The sequence below is a fragment of the Salvelinus sp. IW2-2015 genome, linkage group LG31 (genome assembly GCF_002910315.2).
Source record: "Salvelinus sp. IW2-2015 linkage group LG31, ASM291031v2, whole genome shotgun sequence".
Taxonomy (NCBI): Eukaryota; Metazoa; Chordata; class Actinopteri; order Salmoniformes; family Salmonidae; genus Salvelinus; species Salvelinus sp. IW2-2015.
The window spans coordinates 20464321-20483663 of NC_036870.1; the positions used below are offsets into that span (position 1 = coordinate 20464321).

The 19343-nt window shown below is 44.9% G+C and overlaps 1 protein-coding gene across 1 annotated transcript in view; it reads right to left on the bottom strand.

The window, feature by feature from the left end:
* The window catches only part of sdc3 (syndecan 3), a 36406-nt gene that overhangs the window by 1978 nt on the left and 15085 nt on the right, over positions 1-19343 (bottom strand). The window contains exons 2-4 of the mRNA XM_070436284.1: positions 3868-3961; positions 2134-2906; positions 1422-1626 (exon numbers count right to left, since the gene is read on the bottom strand). Coding sequence (XP_070292385.1) covers positions 1422-1626; positions 2134-2906; positions 3868-3961 — 1072 coding nt within the window. The remainder of the gene's footprint in view (positions 1-1421; positions 1627-2133; positions 2907-3867; positions 3962-19343) is intronic.

A 19343-nucleotide genomic window follows, 5' to 3' on the forward strand; every position in this document is an offset into this window, starting at 1 on the left:
GTGTCGTCGCAATTGCTATGCTCTATATGCCTTCTGAGAAATAATGGAATCTAAAGAATAAAATATAAAAAATACCCCGGTACGTAATTAATGAGTTAGAGACGCATCTTCAAGTACCACTTTAACACTGCAGCATGCTAAACATTATAACTGACTTCTGACATATCATCATATACCCCAACGTGTATTTACATAGATACTACATAGTACCGCTATCATTGTCCATGACCGTCCCTACATATAAATCCTGTGTCAACTAAGACACACAATCAGTGGCTTACTGTTCCTAATACTACAACCACACTAACAGCATGTTGTCCAGCGCACGACACACTAAGACACAGTTTAGCCTGCTTGACTCCTCTGCTCTTACCGATCACCGAAGTCACGCAAAACCACCGCCAGCAGGCAAGCAATTCCTCGACATGCTGGCGGAGAGACAGACAGCCAATCAGATAAGACAAACTCCGCCGGTCAAAGAAGAATACACAGAAAGAGAGAGAAGGAGTGAGAAGACGAGTAGAGGAAAAGAGAGAGAGGAGTGAGAGAACGAGTTAGAGGAAAGGAGAGAGAAGAAGACAGAACGGAAGAGTAGGAGAAAGGAGAGGACGAAATGACGGGCGCGGAGCAGATCGAAAAGCACGGAAAGTAGACATGAGAAAAAAGAAGAAAAGAGCAAGCGGATAATCTTTTGGCTTTTCATTTTTTCTAGATGGTCATCTAGAGTGGAAAAAGAGAATCCGAGAAAGTGGCGGACGAGGAAGAACGCCGTTCAAAAGAAACAGTTTTCATGTACTAGGAGGAAAAATAAGGAATGAGAGAATCTTAAAGGAGGTAGGAGACGAGACACAGAGAGAGCGAAAAAACGACCCTCTAGAGAAGGACTTCTGGAGAAAGAACACGATAGTTATGAAGGAAAAGACGAGAGGCGAGACAGAACAGAACCAGTCACGAAGAGTGAGTACAGTGGTCACCTTAGTATTTAGATTAAGGGAAACAATAAACCGGAAGAAGAGAAGAAGAAAGGGACGTTCGAGACGGAAAAAAAAAAAAAAAAACGAGACCAGGTTTATTTATAGGAAAGAGAGCGGAAAAAGAGAGAAACAGGATACTGAAGCCCTTTTCATCTAAGTGTAGAAGAGAAATATGAGAGAGACGAACATAGCGGACGTGAATACGAAAAACAAAATATAGACTAGCTGTCGTCTCACTAGTGATGAGCTTAGATCTGACAGGGGAAATAAGAAGGAGTCTAATAATACCTAGTAGTAGAGGGAAAGAGAGAGAAGGAGTGAGATATACTAGTAGAGGGAAAGAGAGAGGAGTGAGAGAGACGAGTAGAGGGAAAGGTTTGCTATGGGTGGTTTAATTTTTCAGACCGACCGACAGACAGTGTTGTGTGTGTGTGTGTGTGTCCTCACCTATCAGAACCTCCTTCCTCTCCAAGATGTTCTTCTGAGGAAGTTGAGCGGCAGAACTTCCTGTGTTAATTGTGTTGCCAATCAGATCAGGTTCTGCCCCAGTCTCCATGCCACGGCCACGCCCAACAACCTCATTGCCCTGGCGACGGTCCTCCTCCCGGATCTCAAAGTCTCCGCTGGGTCCATTAACCCCTAATTCATTGTTCTGAGAGAGAGAGACAGAAAGAGGGACAGAGAGAGAGAGAAAGAGGGACAGAGAGAGAGAAAGAGGGACAGAGAGAGAGAAAGAGGGACAGAGAGAGAGAAAAAGGGACAGAGAGAGAGAAAAAGGGACAGAGAGAGAGAAAGAGGGACAGAGAGAGAGAGAGAGAAAGAGGAACAGAGAGAGAGAGAAAGAGGGACAGAGAGAGAGCAAAATAAAGAGAAAGGAAGTGAGAGAGAGAGAGAGAAAGACACACAATTACCATGTCAGTTCAGATAGATTGGTGATCGGGGATACCTAGTCAGTTGTACAACTGAATGAGAACCCAAATAAACGTCACATTATCTCCAGAAGCTGTGGAGTGTTTCAGCCTATTTAGCTGGATGCTAATCATGTAATTAATCATTAACGATGCTACTAACGAGGAGCCTCGGTCTTAACGAGGACCACCTGTGTCTCTCACTCCACATGTGATGGATAAATACACACAGGATACACACAAACACACACCATTGTCGTAGAGGGCTGCTGTGGGCGTGTGCTCCTCTCTGTGGGTGTGGCTTTAGTAGGCGTGGTCACCAGAACACTGGGCCTAAAGGGGGTGGAGCTAGACCTCTCAGTTAGGGCTGGGCCAATCGTAGTGGGTGGAGCTGTTGTCTCTGGGAGGGGTGTGGTCTCTGTCTCTGTAGTGGTCACTTCTTCTTCTTCTTCTTCTGTGGTGGTCTCCATAGGCATACTGGTGGTGGGGTCTGGGGACAGGTAGACATCCTCGTCCTCTTCTTCTGTGGTGACCAGGTCCTGCACGCCACTAGAGGGTGCTGCGCTCTCCGCCAGAGGCGTCGCTGTGCTGGTGGTCGCCATGGGAACAGCCGCCGGGCCACGGGGTGAGATGGTGGTCTGGGCGGCTCTCGCTCTTTCACGTTCTCTTTCTCGTTCCCTCTCTATTTCCCGTTGCCTCTCTCTCTCTCGTTCTCTCTCCCTCTCCTTTTCTCTCTCCCTCTCTCTATCCCTCTCCCGCTCTCGTTCTCTCTCCCGCTCCATCTCCCTTACTCTCTCTCTTTCCCTCTCCCTCTCTCTCTCCCTCCCTCTCTCCCACTCTATCCCACTCTCCCCCTCTCCCTCAGTGGGTAGTGGGGTGGGGAGAGCGTCAGGGTTGGGATTGGGCTCGGCTGCAGGTGGGGCTGAGGGGGCGGGGCCAGTGGCCTGGGTGGTGGAAAGGGGGAGGGGCTCCTCAGTGGTGAAAGACACACCCACCGCTGTAGGGTTGACCTTCACCTCTGGAACTATGGAGAGAAAGAAAGAGGGAAGGAGAGGGATTAACTGTTAAACTAAATATGAACAAAAAAAATTATCAGAGTGAGAGGAAATGAGAGAGATAGAATGGCTAAATACAGTCATAGAAGCTAATCTGAAACAGAAATAGAATGGCTAAATACAGTCATAGAAGCTAATCTGAAACAGAAATAGAATGGCTAAATACAGTCATAGAAGCTAATCTGAAGAACAGAAATAGAATGGCTAAATAACAGTCATAGAAGCTAATCTGAAACAGAAATAGAATGGCTAAATACAGTCATAGAAGCTAATCTGAAACAGAAATAGAATGGTTAAATACAGTCATAGAAGCTAATCTGAAAACAGAAATAGAATGGCTAAATACAGTCATAGAAGCTAATCTGAAACAGAAATAGAATGGCTAAATACAGTCATAGAAGCTAATCTGAAACAAACAAAGGCCTCTTACAAATAAGCGTTATGGAGGTAATTCTACACACACACACACTGGTGCATTAACCAAACATGGGAACTGGACACAGACACAGAACACACTCAAACTAAAACACACACAATGGCCTGTCTGCATGAGATCATCTGATCTGCTGTCTGTAATCAGATTACAGTAAATAAGATCACTTCATCTGGGTGGAGACCTGGCTACTGGGAGGGTGTGTGCACGCGTTCAGTCTGAGTGTTCACTTCCTGTGTTTCGTTAATGCAAGGCCGTGTATGTGTGCGTTTATGCGTGTGTATGTGTGCGTTTATGTGTGTGTAGTCCCTGTGTTTAATTTGACCTCAGATTTGGGGTTGGGAGTCAGAGCTGCAGATTTAAACACAGCAGCTGTCACCTCTTAAACCAACAGGCTGCAGAGAATTCACACACACACAATCTAACATAGGCCCCCTACACGTTCAAACATGCCTATGTACACACACACACACTACACACACACACTACACACTCACAGCCAGATCCAGAGCCTGAGAAGAGGTCTTCATCATCATAATACTCATCTCCAGAAGAACCTTCTAGATCTATAGACGGAACCCAGGTCTGACCCTGGAGAGAAAGAAAAGACAGGTTATTCTTCTCTCTGTTTGTTTTGTTCATTTCATCCATCATAGAAAAGTTAGTTAGATGAGACTACTTTCAGAATGATAAAGCCAAAGACATGAGAGAGGAACTATCCATTAGGGAAAAAGAAGAAGAGACAGAGACTAGAAAATAGAAGAGAGAGATGGACCATTATCTTCCATTAACAGGAGAGAGAAGACAAGGCATCTGTTTCTCTCTCTCACACGAGAGACTGTCAGACTGTTCTATTGAGTTCTAGAACTGACCACTATTGAGTTGAGTATAAGTACTATTGTAGAGTCTAAACCAAAGCTGAAAGTTTGGCAGGACAAAGTTGTTTTTAGTTCTATAATGGCTTAGAGATGAGAAGAGCTGTTTGTTGGTAATCTCAATAATTGGATGTTGGATACATAACAATGTCTGTAATATTTTTATACAGCCCAGAAACACTGTTTCACCTGAGAGTTACATACAGTCAGAAAAATAACAAACGATGAGAGAGACGTTTCATTACCAGCATAAAACCAAAACACACCACAACCATAGTACACCACAATAATCCAGGTAGGTACATTAGAACAGCTCATCTACATTTCAAAACAAACTGGGATTTAAACAAACGCAGATTAACAAACTGTGCACTGCGTTTGTCTTTTAACTGGGATTTAAACAAACGCAGATTAACAAGCTGTGCACTGCGTTTGTCTTTTAACTGGGATTTATGCTACTGTCTGGTCCTGTGGTCGTGCTGTGATGACCTAGCCACCCCAAACTCAGGTCAAGAGAAAGGTGACAGGGTCAGGGTGAGCTCCCGCCAGCCTGAATGTCCTCACCTCCACCCTCTCTAACCTTCCCCAAAACGGTTAAGTCGCCTACGGCTGAGGACATGCCACTTCATACGGCTATTGGGAATAGGGATGTTAGATATGGGGTGACTTGGAAAGATGTGGGGTGGTTTATGGTAGATATGATAGGTTCAGGGTAGATACTGTAGATTTTATTTGGATAATTACTGTAGTACTATCAGCTAGCTTCCTACTGTTCATTATAAACTGTTGTGTAAGCAGTCATCATATCATAAAGTCAACATCTGGCAGGCAGGAAGAAACAGGCAGACACACAGACAGACAGTGCCAGTTAGCTAGTGTAATCTCACTGCTCTCTCTGCCTCCAGGAAACACAAAGGAAATTTGATGCCACTGAAAGCCAATTAAATCATCATGGAATGTAGAAAGTAGAAACCTGACCTCGATGTGGCACTTCTTACTTCACTATGGACCGTACTAGAACCACATTTCACTATGGACCGTACTAGAACCACATTTCACTATGGACCGTACTAGAACCACATTTCACTATGTGGACCGTTACTTTAGACACCACTATTCCACTGAGTGGACCGCTCCGACAATAGGTAGCCACAATATATATCCACGTGCGACCAACTATGACCTAGAGAACCACAATTCAACTGGAACGCTATTCACTCTATAATGCACTATTTCTGGCACCCTATCCCCTGTATAGTGTCACGCTTTTGGTCAGAAGTAGTGCGTTTTCCTCTTATAGTGCACTCCTTTTGATGCGCTGTGCTTTAGTTATAGTAGTAGTGCACTACAGGGAATAGATTTTCTCTGAGTGATTAGTGCTTTTTGAGGTCTAGTGGATTATTCAAAAAGAATCACGTTTTTCTATTTAGTTTTTGATACTTTTTTAAACATTGAATGCGTTATGAAATAATGACTTTAAGTGATTCAAATGCCAAAATATTGAAAACATTCCATTGTCTCTGTCAGGTCCACATTGGGTAAACATCAATAGAAAAATAGGAAATTACTATGAAAAATAAAAGAATTCAGGTTTGTATATGTATTTCTTCGTTTTTAAAGTCATTATCTCATTTCTGATCAGGCAGTAGCATCCAGCCAGCCAGCTAGACAACCATCTACCGTTATCTCTGATCAGGCAGTAGCATCCAGCCAGCCAGCTAGACAACCATCTACCGTTATCTCTGATCAGGCAGTAGCATCCAGCCAGCCAGCTAGACAACCATCTACCGTTATCTCTGATCAGGCAGTAGCATCCAGCCAGCCAGCTAGACAACCATCTACCATTATCTCTGATCAGGCAGTAGCATCAGCCAGCCAGCTAGACAACCATCTACCGTTATCTCTGATCAGGCAGTAGCATCCAGCCAGCTAGAACAACCATCTACCGTTATCTCTGATCAGGCAGTAGCATCCAGCCAGCCAGCTAGACAACCATCTACCGTTATCTCTGATCAGGCAGTAGCATCCAGCCAGCCAGCTAGACAACCATCTACCGTTATCTCTGATCAGGCAGTAGCATCCAGCCAGCTAGACAACCATCTACCGTTATCTCTGATCAGGCAGTAGCATCCAGCCAGCTAGACAACCATCTACCGTTATCTCTGATCAGGCAGTAGCATCCAGCCAGCCAGCTAGACAACCATCTACCGTTATCTCTGATCAGGCAGTAGCATCCAGCCAGCCAGCTAGACAAACCATCTACCGTTATCTCTGATCAGGCAGTAGCATCCAGCCAGCTAGACAACCATCTACCGTTATCTCTGATCAGGCAGTAGCATCCAGCCAGCCAGCTAGACAACCATCTACCGTTATCTCTGATCAGGCAGTAGCATCCAGCAGCCAGCTAGACAACCATCTACCGTTATCTCTGATCAGGCAGTAGCATCCAGCCAGCTAAACAACCATCTACCGTTATCTCTGATCAGGCAGTAGCATCCAGCCAGCCAGCTAGACAACCATCTACCGTTATCTCTGATCAGGCAGTAGCATCCAGCCAGCTAGACAACCATCTACCGTTATCTCTGATCAGGCAGTAGCATCCAGCCAGCCAGCTAGACAACCATCTACCGTTATCTCTGATCAGGCAGTAGCATCCAGCCAGCCAGCTAGACAACCATCTACCGTTATCTCTGATCAGGCAGTAGCATCCAGCAGCCAGCTAGACAACCATCTACCGTTATCTCTGATCAGGCAGTAGCATCCAGCCAGCCTAAACACCCATCTACCGTTATCTCTGATCAGGCAGTAGCATCCAGCCAGCCAGCTAGACAACCATCTACCGTTTATCTTGATCAGGCAGTAGCATCAGCCAGCAGCTAGACAACATCTACCGTTATCTCTGATCAGGCAGTAGCATCCAGCCAGCTAGACAAACCATCTACCGTTATCTCTGATCAGGCAGTAGCATCCAGCCAGCCAGCTAGACAACCATCTACCGTTATCTCTGATCAGGCAGTAGCATCCAGCCAGCTAGACAACCATCTACCGTTATCCTGATCAGGCAGTAGCATCCAGCCAGCCACTAGACAACCATCTACCGTTATCTCTGATCAGGCAGTAGCATCCATCCAGCACCAGCTAGACAACCATCTACCGTTATCTCTGATCAGGCAGTAGCATCCAGCAGCAGCTAGACAACCATCTACCGTTATCTCTTGATCAGGCAGTAGCATCCAGCCAGCTAACAACCATCTACCGTTATCTCTGATCAGGCAGTAGCAATCCAGCCAGCCCTAGACAACCATCTACCGTTATCTCTGATCAGGCAGTAGCATCCAGCCAGCCAGCTAGACAACCATCTACCGTTATCTCTGATCAGGCAGTAGCATCCAGCCAGCTAGACAAAACCATCTACCGTTATCTCTGATCAGGCAGTAGCATCCAGCCAGCCAGCTAGACAACCATCTACCGTTATCTCTGATCAGGCAGTAGCATCCAGCGCCAGCTAGACAACCATCTACCGTTATCTCTGATCAGGCAGTAGCATCCAGCCAGCCAGCTAGACAACCATCTACCGTTATCTCTGATCAGGCAGTAGCATCCAGCAGCTAGACAACCATCTACCGTTATCTCTGATCAGGCAGTAGCATCCAGCCAGCCAGCTAGACAACCATCTACCGTTATCTCTGATCAGGCAGTAGCATCCAGCCAGCCAGCTAGACAACCATCTACCGTTATCTCTGATCAGGCAGTAGATCCAGCCACCAGCTAGACAACCATCTACCGTTATCTCTGATCAGGCAGTAGCATCCAGCCAAGCTAAACAACCATCTACCGTTATCTCTGATCAGGCAGTAGCATCCAGCCACCAGCTAGACAACCATCTACCGTTATCTCTGATCAGGCAGTAGCATCCAGCCAGCCAGCTAGACAAACCATCTACCGTTACTCTGATCAGGCAGTAGCATCCAGCCAGCTAGACAACCATCTACCGTTATCTCTGATCAGGCAGTAGCATCCAGCCAGCCAGCTAGACAACCATCTACGTTATCTCTGATCAGGCAGTAGCATCCAGCCAGCTAGACAACCATCTACCGTTATCTCTGATCAGGCAGTAGCATCCAGCCAGCCAGCTAGAAAACCATCTACCATTATCTCTGATCAGGCAGTAGCATCCAGCCACCAGCTAGACAACCATCTACCGTTTATCTCTGATCAGGCAGTAGCATCCAGCCAGCTAGACAACCATCTACCGTTATCTCTGATCAGGCAGTAGCATCCAGCCAGCCAGCTAGACAACCATCTACCGTTATCTCTGATCAGGCAGTAGCATCCAGCCAGCCAGCTAGACAACCATCTACCGTTATCTCTGATCAGGCAGTAGCATCCAGCCAGCTAGACAACCATCTACCGTTATCTCTGATCAGCAGACATGCACGTAGCATCCAGCCAGCTAACAACCATCTACGTTATCTCTGATCAGGCAGTAGCATCCAGCCAGCCAGCTAGACAACCATCTACCGTTATCTCTGATCAGGCAGTAGCATCCAGCCAGCCAGCTAGACAAACCATCTACCGTTTATCTCTGATCAGGCAGTAAGCATCCAGCCCAGCTAGACAACCATCTACCGTTATCTCTGATCAGGCAGTAGCATCCAGCAGCCAGCTAGACAACCATCTACCGTTATCTCTGATCAGGCAGTAGCATCCAGCCAGCCAGCTAGACAACCATCTACCTTATCTCTGATCAGGCAGTACATCCAGCCAGCTAAACAACCATCTAACGTTATCTCTGATCAGGCAGTAGCATCCAGCCAGCCAGTAGACAACCATCTACCGTTATCTCTGATCAGGCAGTAGCATCCAGCCAAGCTAGACAAACCATCTACCGTTATCTCTGATCAGGCAGTAGCATCCAGCCACCAGCTAGACAACCATCTACCGTTATCTCTGATCAGGCAGTAGCATCCAGCCAGCCAGCTAGACAACCATCTACCGTTATCTCTGATCAGCAGTAGCATCCAGCCAGCTAACAACCATCTACCGTTATCTCTGATCAGGCAGTAGCAATCCAGCCAGCTAAACACCATCTACCGTTATCTCTGATCAGGCGAAGTAGCATCCAGCCAGCCAGCTAGACAACCATCTACCGTTATCTCTGATCAGGCAGTAGCATCAGCCAGCAGCTAGAACAAACATCTACCGTTATCTCTGATCAGGCAGTAGCATCCAGCCAGCAGCTAGACAACCATCTACCGTTATCTCTGATCAGGCAGTAGCATCCAGCCAGCCAGCTAGACAACCATCTACCGTTATCTCTGATCAGGCAGTAGCATCCAGCCAGCCAGCTAGACAACCATCTACCGTTATCTCTGATCAGGCAGTAGCATCAGCAGCCAGCTAGACAACCATTCTACGTTTATCTCTGATCAGCAGTAGCATCCAGCCAGCTAGACAACCATCTACCGTTATCTCTGATCAGGCAGTAGCATCCAGCCAGCCAGCTAGACAACCATTCTACCGTTATCTCTGATCAGGCAGTAGCATCCAGCCAGCTAGACAACCATCTACCGTTATCTCTGATCAGGCAGTAGCATCCAGCCAGCTAGACAACCATCTACCGTTATCTCTGTGCTCCCCACACTCACTGTACAGTCTTTGAGTCATCCTACTTAGTTAGGCTAGTAGCTGCCTAAGTATACTGCAGAGCTGTCTGAAAATAATTGTACTAGTTCTTCAAAGTACATAAGGTATATATTCAAGACTGCTTATTACTACAACTATCAATCGGGCAGAGCTACCTCACGAACGGTCACTAACCCTCTTGTCTGTACATTCCTCTCTTATGCGGTCTGTGTGTAGACCATCCGTCTCTGTCCAAGCCGGGAAGAACAGGTGCAATGGATTATGGTCATTGTAGTTAATAACCACGTTTCTACGCTGAACTAGGTTGAATATTTGCCTAATGAAAACTCCCAGCATCCCACATACAGTCGTTCTTGATTTAATTTCTCTCGTGAATGATTTGATTTCTCTAGAGAAACGGCGCGCTGAGCTCACAAAAAAAAGAACTAAAATGTAATTCAACTAATTGAATTGACTCAACACTACCTCTGAGATAGAACTATAAGAGATCGAAAGATATAGGTCCAAATGAAAGTTCTTACAAATGGGAGAATTACTAAATGTTGTTTTGATTCTCTGAGCAGGTCTGTAGAGAAACAACATTCACATGGGAGTCAGGAAGTTTGAAAGTAGGCTGAACCTTTCTTTTATTGCAGGGCTACTGTTACTAGCAAACCCAACAATCAGTCAGCACTGAAAAGTGCTGAAAAGACATCTCAAACCGTTCATGGCAGCAGTGTGTGTGTGTGTGTGTCTATAGCAAGGATCTGTTTTACAATGAGGCCCGTTGCTAGGAGCAACCTCTGCCTTTCACAGAAATTCACATCTCCCACAGTGAGGCAACCACACACACAACCTTAAATGAACACACACGCAAACACAACTTATACGTACACACATGACTGTAACTAAATAGGCAGGAGTTACGTAACACCAAATAAACAACCCAAAAACAAGTTAAAAACAGACTGTTTCTCTCCTCCAGCTCTCGCCCTTCATCGGTCTCCCTTTATCTTTCCTTTCATCTGTTTTTCTCCCTTATCTATCCCTCCTTCTCTCTTTATCTCTCTCTCCCACACCCTCTCTCCCAATCCTTCTCTGATTGTTGTTGGAGCTGTGTCAACAACCCCCTCCTTCCTCTCCTCTCATCCCTACTTATTTCCCCTGCCTCAGGCTAGCTGTGCAATGACTGTCCCTTTGGAAGAAGCCTATACATACCACCCCTGTTATATATAACACACACACACACAACAAACACACATCACACAACACCCCACACACACACACACAATCACACAACACACACACCACACACACACACACACCACACACACACCACACACACACACACACACACACACACACAGCCACCACACTACACACACACACCACACAACACAAGCACACAACACACACACACACACCACAACACACACACACGTCTGCTGTTTCAGCGCCTGGCTTTTGTTTTCCCTGTTGTTCAGTCTGTGTAAGCATGTAGGTATGTCTGTTGTTGTGTTTATGATGTGTATGTAGAGAGAGATCGAGAAGGACAGCAGAGATGCCTGTAAGTATGTCATGTGTGTGTTGATCATGATTGGTATGTGAGAGAGAGATAGAGAAGACAGGAGCGAAGATGCCTGTAGGTTTGTCCTGTGTTGTGTTTTATGATGTGTATGTGTAGAGAGGATAGAGTAAGGAGCAGATGATGCCTGTAGGTTATGTCTGTGTTGTGTTTATTTGATTGTGTATGGTTGAGAAGAGATAGACGAAGCGACAAGAGATGCCTGTTAGGTTTCATGTTGTGTGTGTTTATTAGATGTGTATGTGGAGAGTGAGAGATAGAGCAAGGACGAGAGATGACCTGTAGTTATGCTATCTATATTGTGTGTGCTTTATGATGTGTATGTGAGAGAGAGATAAGAGAAGGACAGAGAGATGCCTGTAGGTTATGTCTGTGTGTGTTTATGATGTGTATGTGAGAGAGAGATAGAGAAGGACAGAGAGATGCATGTCTATATACTTGTTTATGTATATCCTTTATGTTTATTCTATGTTTATCCTTCTACAGTAATGTCTCTACATCCGCAGGGTCAATATATATGAGTGCATATTACAAATGTAAATGTATGGTATGACCTAATTCTGGAGTGTGTTACTCTGTGTATAATGACAGGGTGTGTGTACATACGTATGTCTGTGCTCGTATAAACAAGTGTGTGAGGGTGTATGTAATCACATGGTTTGTTTGTGGTGTGTGTGTGTGTGTGTGTGTGATGTGATTTTGGGTGGCGAATACAGCCGAGGCTGCAGTTTGTCTGCACACAGACAGTCAGGAAAGTCAGCTAAAAACAGAAGCACATGTACGCTATATAACACAACGGTAGTTAACACACCACACTGAGAGGTGGACACACACACATACAATGCATTATGATGTGGTTATAATGAATGTACGACTTGTCATGAGCATGTATGACATTCTTATAATGTCTTATGAATATATCTTGAAGTGTAACAAATATCGTGAACACATGGATGTTAAAAGCAGGATCCGAAAGGTCAAGTGAGCCAGCTAACTTCTGGGTTGTTACATACAAGTCAGTCTTTGTTTCAAGTCAAACTTATGGTGTTCTTTCAGAATGTTTAGGAAAGTTAGCTGGCTAACTCTTTCATCCTGTTTTGTGACAGTTCTACCCCTCAGTAACCCCACCCTTATTCAATGCACTGTAATGTGTAGACTGTAGCAGATAGAACCGTAGGGTATAGAGCAGAAATTCTACATGTCAGTGAATCATATCCATTCTACACAACACATTATTATCTAGCCATTCGGTTCCATGACGTTGCACCCTCCAGTCTATAATAAGCCCCTTTATTTTTGAAGTTAACTGTTGTTATAAGTTGCTGTATGAATGACATGTTATTTTAAGTCCAGGCTTTTCCTGTCTTTACTGTTTTCCAGTGTGTGTGTGTGTGTGGTTTGTTGGGTGTTGTCGCTCTGCGTGAGTGTGGTGTGTTGTGTGTGTTGGTTGTGGTGGGGTGGTGTCGGATTTGTTGGTGTGTGTGTGTGTGTGTGTGTGTGTGTGTGTGTGTGTGAGCGCGCACGTGTTTTTCTGGTTTCTAACAGGTTGATCCTGCTAGGTCAACCAGCTCCCTGCTCTCTCTCACAGAGACAGGGAGCTAAACTGTGATTCACATCAAAATACATATCCTGCTACAGCGGATTAGAAGCTAGTGGTTCATAACACACAGTCTGCTACACAGGACTAGAGGCTAGTGGTTCTATGTCAATACTTTGCATATGTATGAATTCCATAACTGTTGATGTGCAAAACTGTTTTCCAGTCCCAGCTCAAGCTTATTATTTTGTGTTCCTGATAACTGCATGCTCTGGTTTAGTGCTTTATGATTGCCTCAAGCAATTACAGGCTCCCGAGTGGCGCAGCGGTCTAAGGCACTGCATCTCAGTGCTAGAGGCATCACTACAGACCCTGGTTTGATTCCAGGCTGTATCACAACCGGCCGTGATTGGGAGTCCCATAGGGCGGCGCACAATTGGCCCAGAGTCGTCTGGGTTTGGCTGGGGTAGGCCATCATTGAACCTCTACTCAGACGACACCATTCTGTATACATCTGGCCCTTCTTTGGACACTGTGTTAACAAACCTCCAAACGAGCTCCAATGCCATTCAACAACTTCCGTGGCCTCCAACTGCACTTAAATGCTAGTAAAACGAAATGCATGCTCTTCAACCAATCGCTGCCCGCCCGACTAGCATCACTACCCTGGACGGTTCTGACTTAGAATATGTGGACAACTACAAATATCTAGGTGTCTGGCTAGACTGTAAACTCTCCTTCCAGACTCACATTAAGCATCTCCAATACAAAATTAAATCTAGAATCGGCTTCCTATTTCGCAACAAAGCTTCCTTCACTCATGCTGCCAAACATACCCTCGTAAAACTGACTATCCTACCGATCCTTGACTTTGGCGATGTCATTTACAAAATAGCCTCCAACACTCTACTCAGTAAATTGGATGTAGTTTATCCGTTTTGTCACCAAAGCCCCATACACTACCCACCACTGCGACCTGTATGCTCACGTTGGCTGGCCCTCGCTACATATTCGTCGCCAAACCCACTGGCACCAGGTCATCTATAAGTCTTTGCTAGGTAAAGCCCCGCCTTATCTCAGCTCACTGGTCACCATAGCAACACCCACCCGTAGCACGCCCTCCAGCAGGTATATTTCCCTGGTCATCCCCAAAGCCAACACCTCCTTTGGCCGCCTTTCCTTCCACTTCTCTGCTGCCAATGACTGGAACGAATTGTAAAAATCACTGAAGCTGGAGACTTATATCTCCCTCACTAACTTTAAGCATCAGTTGTCAGAGCAGCTTACCGATCACTGTACCTGTACACAGCCCATCTGTAAATAGCCCACCCAACTACCTCATCCCCATATTGTTATTTATTTTTGCTCTTTTGCACCCCAGTATCCCTACTTGCACATCATCATCTGCACATCTATCACTCCAGTGTTAATGTTAAATTATAATTATTTTGTCACTACGGCCTGTTTATTGCTTACCTCCCTAATCTTACTACATTTGCACACACTGTATATAGATTTTTCTATTGTGTTATTGACTGTACGTTTGTTTATCCCATGTGTAACTCTGTGTTGTTGTTTTTGTCAAACTGCTTTGCTTTATCTTGGCAAAGGTCGCAGTTGTAAATGAGAACTTGTTCTCAAATATAGGTGAAATAAAATAATATAAAGCCAATGCGTTTATCAGGAGTTTATACGTGTAGTAATATGGTGACTCCGGTAGTCAGTCGAGCGGTGTTTCCTCAGACACATTGGTGTGGCTGACATCCAGGTTAAGCGAGCAGTGTGATAAAAAGTAGATGCACAGGCAGGTCATGTTTCAGAGGACGCATGACTCGACTGTCGCCTCTCTCGATCCCATTGAGGAGTTGCAGAGATGAGCCAAGGGACCTAAAACAGGGTAGAAAATACACTTGTGCCCATACCACCCTGAACACGCCTGCTCAGGGTCGGGTCTGGTTAGTATCGGGATGGGAAACCACCTGGGAATACCAGGTGCCGTAAGCTAAATATAAATAAAACATTTAATCATTTTTTTGTTGTTGATTAGATTGATATTCAACCCCGAGCCAGGGGTTTTCCTATCAACTTGTGTGTTTCACTGGGGACGGGGGGGTTGAAAACATTCTGAAATATATAAAAATGTATGTCCCCCCACCTCTAAAACCAAAGTTGTGTCCCTGCCCTAAGTCAACACCTTAGAATTCCCTTTGGCAGTGATTACAGCTGTAAGTCTTTCTGGGTAAGTCTAAGAGCTTTGCAAACCTGGATGGTACAATATTTGCCCATTATTCTTTTTAAAATTCTAAAAGCTCTGTCAAGTTGGTTGTTGATCATTGCTAGACAGTCATTTTCAAGTCTTGCCATAGATGTTCAAGCTGATTTAAGTAAAAACTGTAACTAGGCCACTCAGGAACATTTAATGTCTTCTTGGTAAGTAACTCCAGTGTATATTTGGCCTTACATTTTAGGTTATTGTCCTGCTGAAAGGTGAATTTGTCTCCCAGTGTCTGTCAGAATGCAAACTCTATTCCTTTTATTTTTATCCTAAAAAACTCCCTAATCCTTGCCGATGACAAGTACCCATAACATGATGCAGCCACCACCATGCTTGAAAATATGAAAAGTGGTACTCAGTGATGTGTTGTGTTGGCCCAAGCATAATGCTTTGTATTCAGGGCAAAAAGTTATTTTTTTGCAGTATTACTTTAATGCCTTATTGCAAACAGGATGCATGCTTTGGAATATTTTTTATTCTGTACAATCTTCCTTCTTTTCACTCTGTCATTTAGGTATCTATAATGTTTTTGATCCATCCTCAGTTCTCTCCTATCACAGCCATTAAACTCTGTAACTGTTTTAAAGTCACCATTGGCATCATGATAAAAATCCCTGAGCAGTTTCCTTCCTCTCCATCAACTGAGTTAGGAAGGACACCTGTATCTTTGTAGTGACTGGGTGTATTGATACATCATCCAACGTGTAATTAATAACTAAACCATGCTCAAAGGGATATTCAATGTCTGCTTCTTTTTTTACCCATCTAGCAATAGGTGCCCTTCTTTGAGAGGCATGGGAAAACCTCCCTGGTCTTTGTGGTTGAATCTGTGTGTCACGTTCATGGTATTGATGAGACCAAGGCGCAGCGTGATATGAATACATACTTCTTTTAATGAAGAAATAAACACTAAACAAACTAACAAACTAACAAAACGAACGTGAAGCTATATAAACCGAGTGCTGACAGGCAACTACACATAGACAAGAACCCACGAATACCAAAGGGAAAATGGCTACCTAAATATGATCCCCAATCAGAGACAACGATAAACAGCTGCCTCTGATTGGGAACCAATTCAGGCCACCATAGACCTACATATGCCTAGACTTACAAACACACCTAGACATGAAAAAAAAACTAGGCAATACAAAACAATCATACCCACCCTCGTCACACCCTGACCTGACCAAAATAATATAGAAAACATAGAATACTAAGGTCAGGGCGTGACACTGTGCTTGAAATTCACTGCTCGGCTGAGGGACCTTAAAAGATAATTGTATGTGTGGGGTACAGAGATGGGTAGTCATTCAAAAATCATGTTAAACACTATTATTGCCCCCAGAGTTAATCTGTGCAACTTATTATCTGACTTGTTAAGTACATTTTTACTCCTGAACTTATTTAGGCCATAACAAAGGGGTTGAATACTTATTGACTCAAGATTTTCATTTTTGATTAATTTTTTTTAAATTCTAAAAACATAATTCCACTTTGACATTATGGGATATTGTGTGTACAACAGTGACACAAAATCTAAATTCAATCAATTTTAAAATCAGGCTGTAACACAACAGAATGTGGAAAAAAGTAAAAGGCTGTGAATACTTTCTGAAGGCACTACATACTGTATGTGGCACAAGCGAGAATCAAATCCACATCCTTGGTGTTGCACCATGCTGAGCTACAGTGAGTGGACTAACACATTTAGAAAAAAGGTCATTTAGCCATATTGTCCTGTGTCCATCACAGTTCCAACCCCCTTTCTGCATCTATCTATCCTCTTCCTCTCCCTCCTGTCTTCGACAGCTGGTTGACTTGGGTGGCAGCCAGGCTTGGTCACGGAGTTTGAGAGAGAAAGAATGGGTGGCAGGTAGCCTAGCGATTTAGTTCGTTGGGCCAGTAACCGAAAGGCCGAAGGTTCGAATCCCCGAGCCGGCTAAGTGAAAAATCTGTTGACGTGCCCAAGGCACTTAACCCGAATTGCTCCTGTAAGTCACTCTGGAGAAGAGTGTCTGCTAAATGACTACAATGTAAAAAGAGAGAAAGAGAGAGAGGAAGACAGAGGTGGAGGTATTGTGTGTGTGAGGAGTGTGACAGAGTGATTGGGTTACCAGGTGATGACCTCGTTTAGACACCTGCCACCTTCAGCAGAGATTAACACAGAAACCCTTCGCATGCACGCACACACATACACTTGGCAGCGAAACCAAGTTTCAGCGGGACCAGTATCTTAATCCTGTCAAGGTAGAGTTAGGGGACAGAGAGAATCCTGTAACAGCGATGGTAGCTTAACTCTGCATACATCGGTTGGGTTTGTCCTAACAGAACTCGGCTAGGCGGACGTCTGTGATCGCATACTCCCTGAAGACCTTCACTTGAAAAACGAGAAAAAAAGCGCCAATATTACTGTTGTTTGTCCCTTTTGAGCCACTGTAGCAACAACATAGCCAGAAACACTTCCTCAAAATAGTCTGAATTTATCTAAGATGAATCAAGAAATGTGTCATTAATTTTGACGTTTTTGCCGAGGTCTTAGTCATGCAGTTTTACATCTAACTAAGATGTTTGGTGCCGTATTTCTCAAGTGAAAAAATTTGCATAAAAACAAACACTTCCTGTTGACACTCCTACTAGGAGTAGTACTGTTGACAAATCAAAGACGAAGGAGCATAGACTTTGGCTACCGAACTTCGACTTGCCTCAAGAAAAAATGGTGTGCTCACGAATATCCGAGAAAAAAACTATCAAAGCCTGCTAATTGAGTTATGAAACTCTGACAGACATAACGGTTTGATAGAAAAACACAGCTGGTGAACCATTGTTTTTATACGCCACTTAGCAGAGGCTTTTATCCAAAGCGACACACAGCAGAGTGGGTGCATACATTTTTTGTATGTACATGTGATCCCTGTGGGAAGTAAAACCCACAACCTTGACGTTGATAGCGCCAGTCTTAAAGAGTCCCAAAATAATAACATATCTGCTTATGTGTACAATAACATATATGTCTAAAGAGGAGAGGGGTGGACATAGAAAAAGTAGGGAGATGGAGAGAGGGGGAGGATGGAGAGAGGAGGAGGAGGATGGTGAGAGGAAGAGGAGGATGGTGAGAGGAAGAGGATGGTGAGAGGAGGAGGAGGGTGGTGAGAGGAAGAGGAGGATGGTGAGAGAAAATACAAGAGCTGCAGCAGTCAGATGTATATCTGTATGTAGGAGCCAGCTGTTACACTAATCCACCAATCCAACAGGATTATAGACCACGTCACACAGAGAGAGAGACAGAGCGAGAAAGAGAGAGAGAGAGAGTGACAGAGACAGAGAGACAGAGAGACAGAGACACAGTGACAGAGACAAAGAGAGCGAGAGCGAGAGTGACAGAGACAGAGAGACAGAAAGACATAGACGGAATAGTATTCCATTATATATGACTTTATGAAAGATGCATCAGACCGTGTGTTTGTGTGTGATGTCTTACTATTGAGGGGTGGGGCACTATAGACCTCAGCCAAGAGAGAGGAAGGGTTATGGTACGCAGCACGAAGATTATGAAGGGAGAGAGGTAAGAGGGAAGGGAGAGGTAGAGGGGGGAGAGGTAGAGGGAGAAGGAGAGGAGCAGGTAGAGGGGGGAGAGGTAGAGGGAGAGGAGGGTAGAGGGAGAAGGGGGAAGGAGGTAGAGGGAGAGATGGGTAGAGGGAGAAGGAGAGGTAGAGGGAGAGATTGGGTCGAGGGAGAAAGGAGATGGGTATGAGGGAAAGGAGAGGGAGGAGAGGTAGGGGAGATGGTAAGGGGGAGGAGTGGGTAGAGGGAGAAAGGAATGAGGTAGAGGGAGAAGGAGGAGAGGAGGATGGGTAGAGGGAAGGAAGGTTAGAGGGAGAATGGAAAGGGAAGGAAGGGAGGTTGAGGATGGAGAGGGAGAAGGAGAGGTAGAACGGTGGGACGGAATGATGGTGATTGTTCGCGAGGGTGCGGTAGAGGAGAGAGAGAGGAGGAGGGTAGAGGGAGAGCAGAAGTGGTACGAGGGGAAGAAGGAGGGGGAGAAGGAGAAGGATAGAGGGGAGAGGATGGGGTAG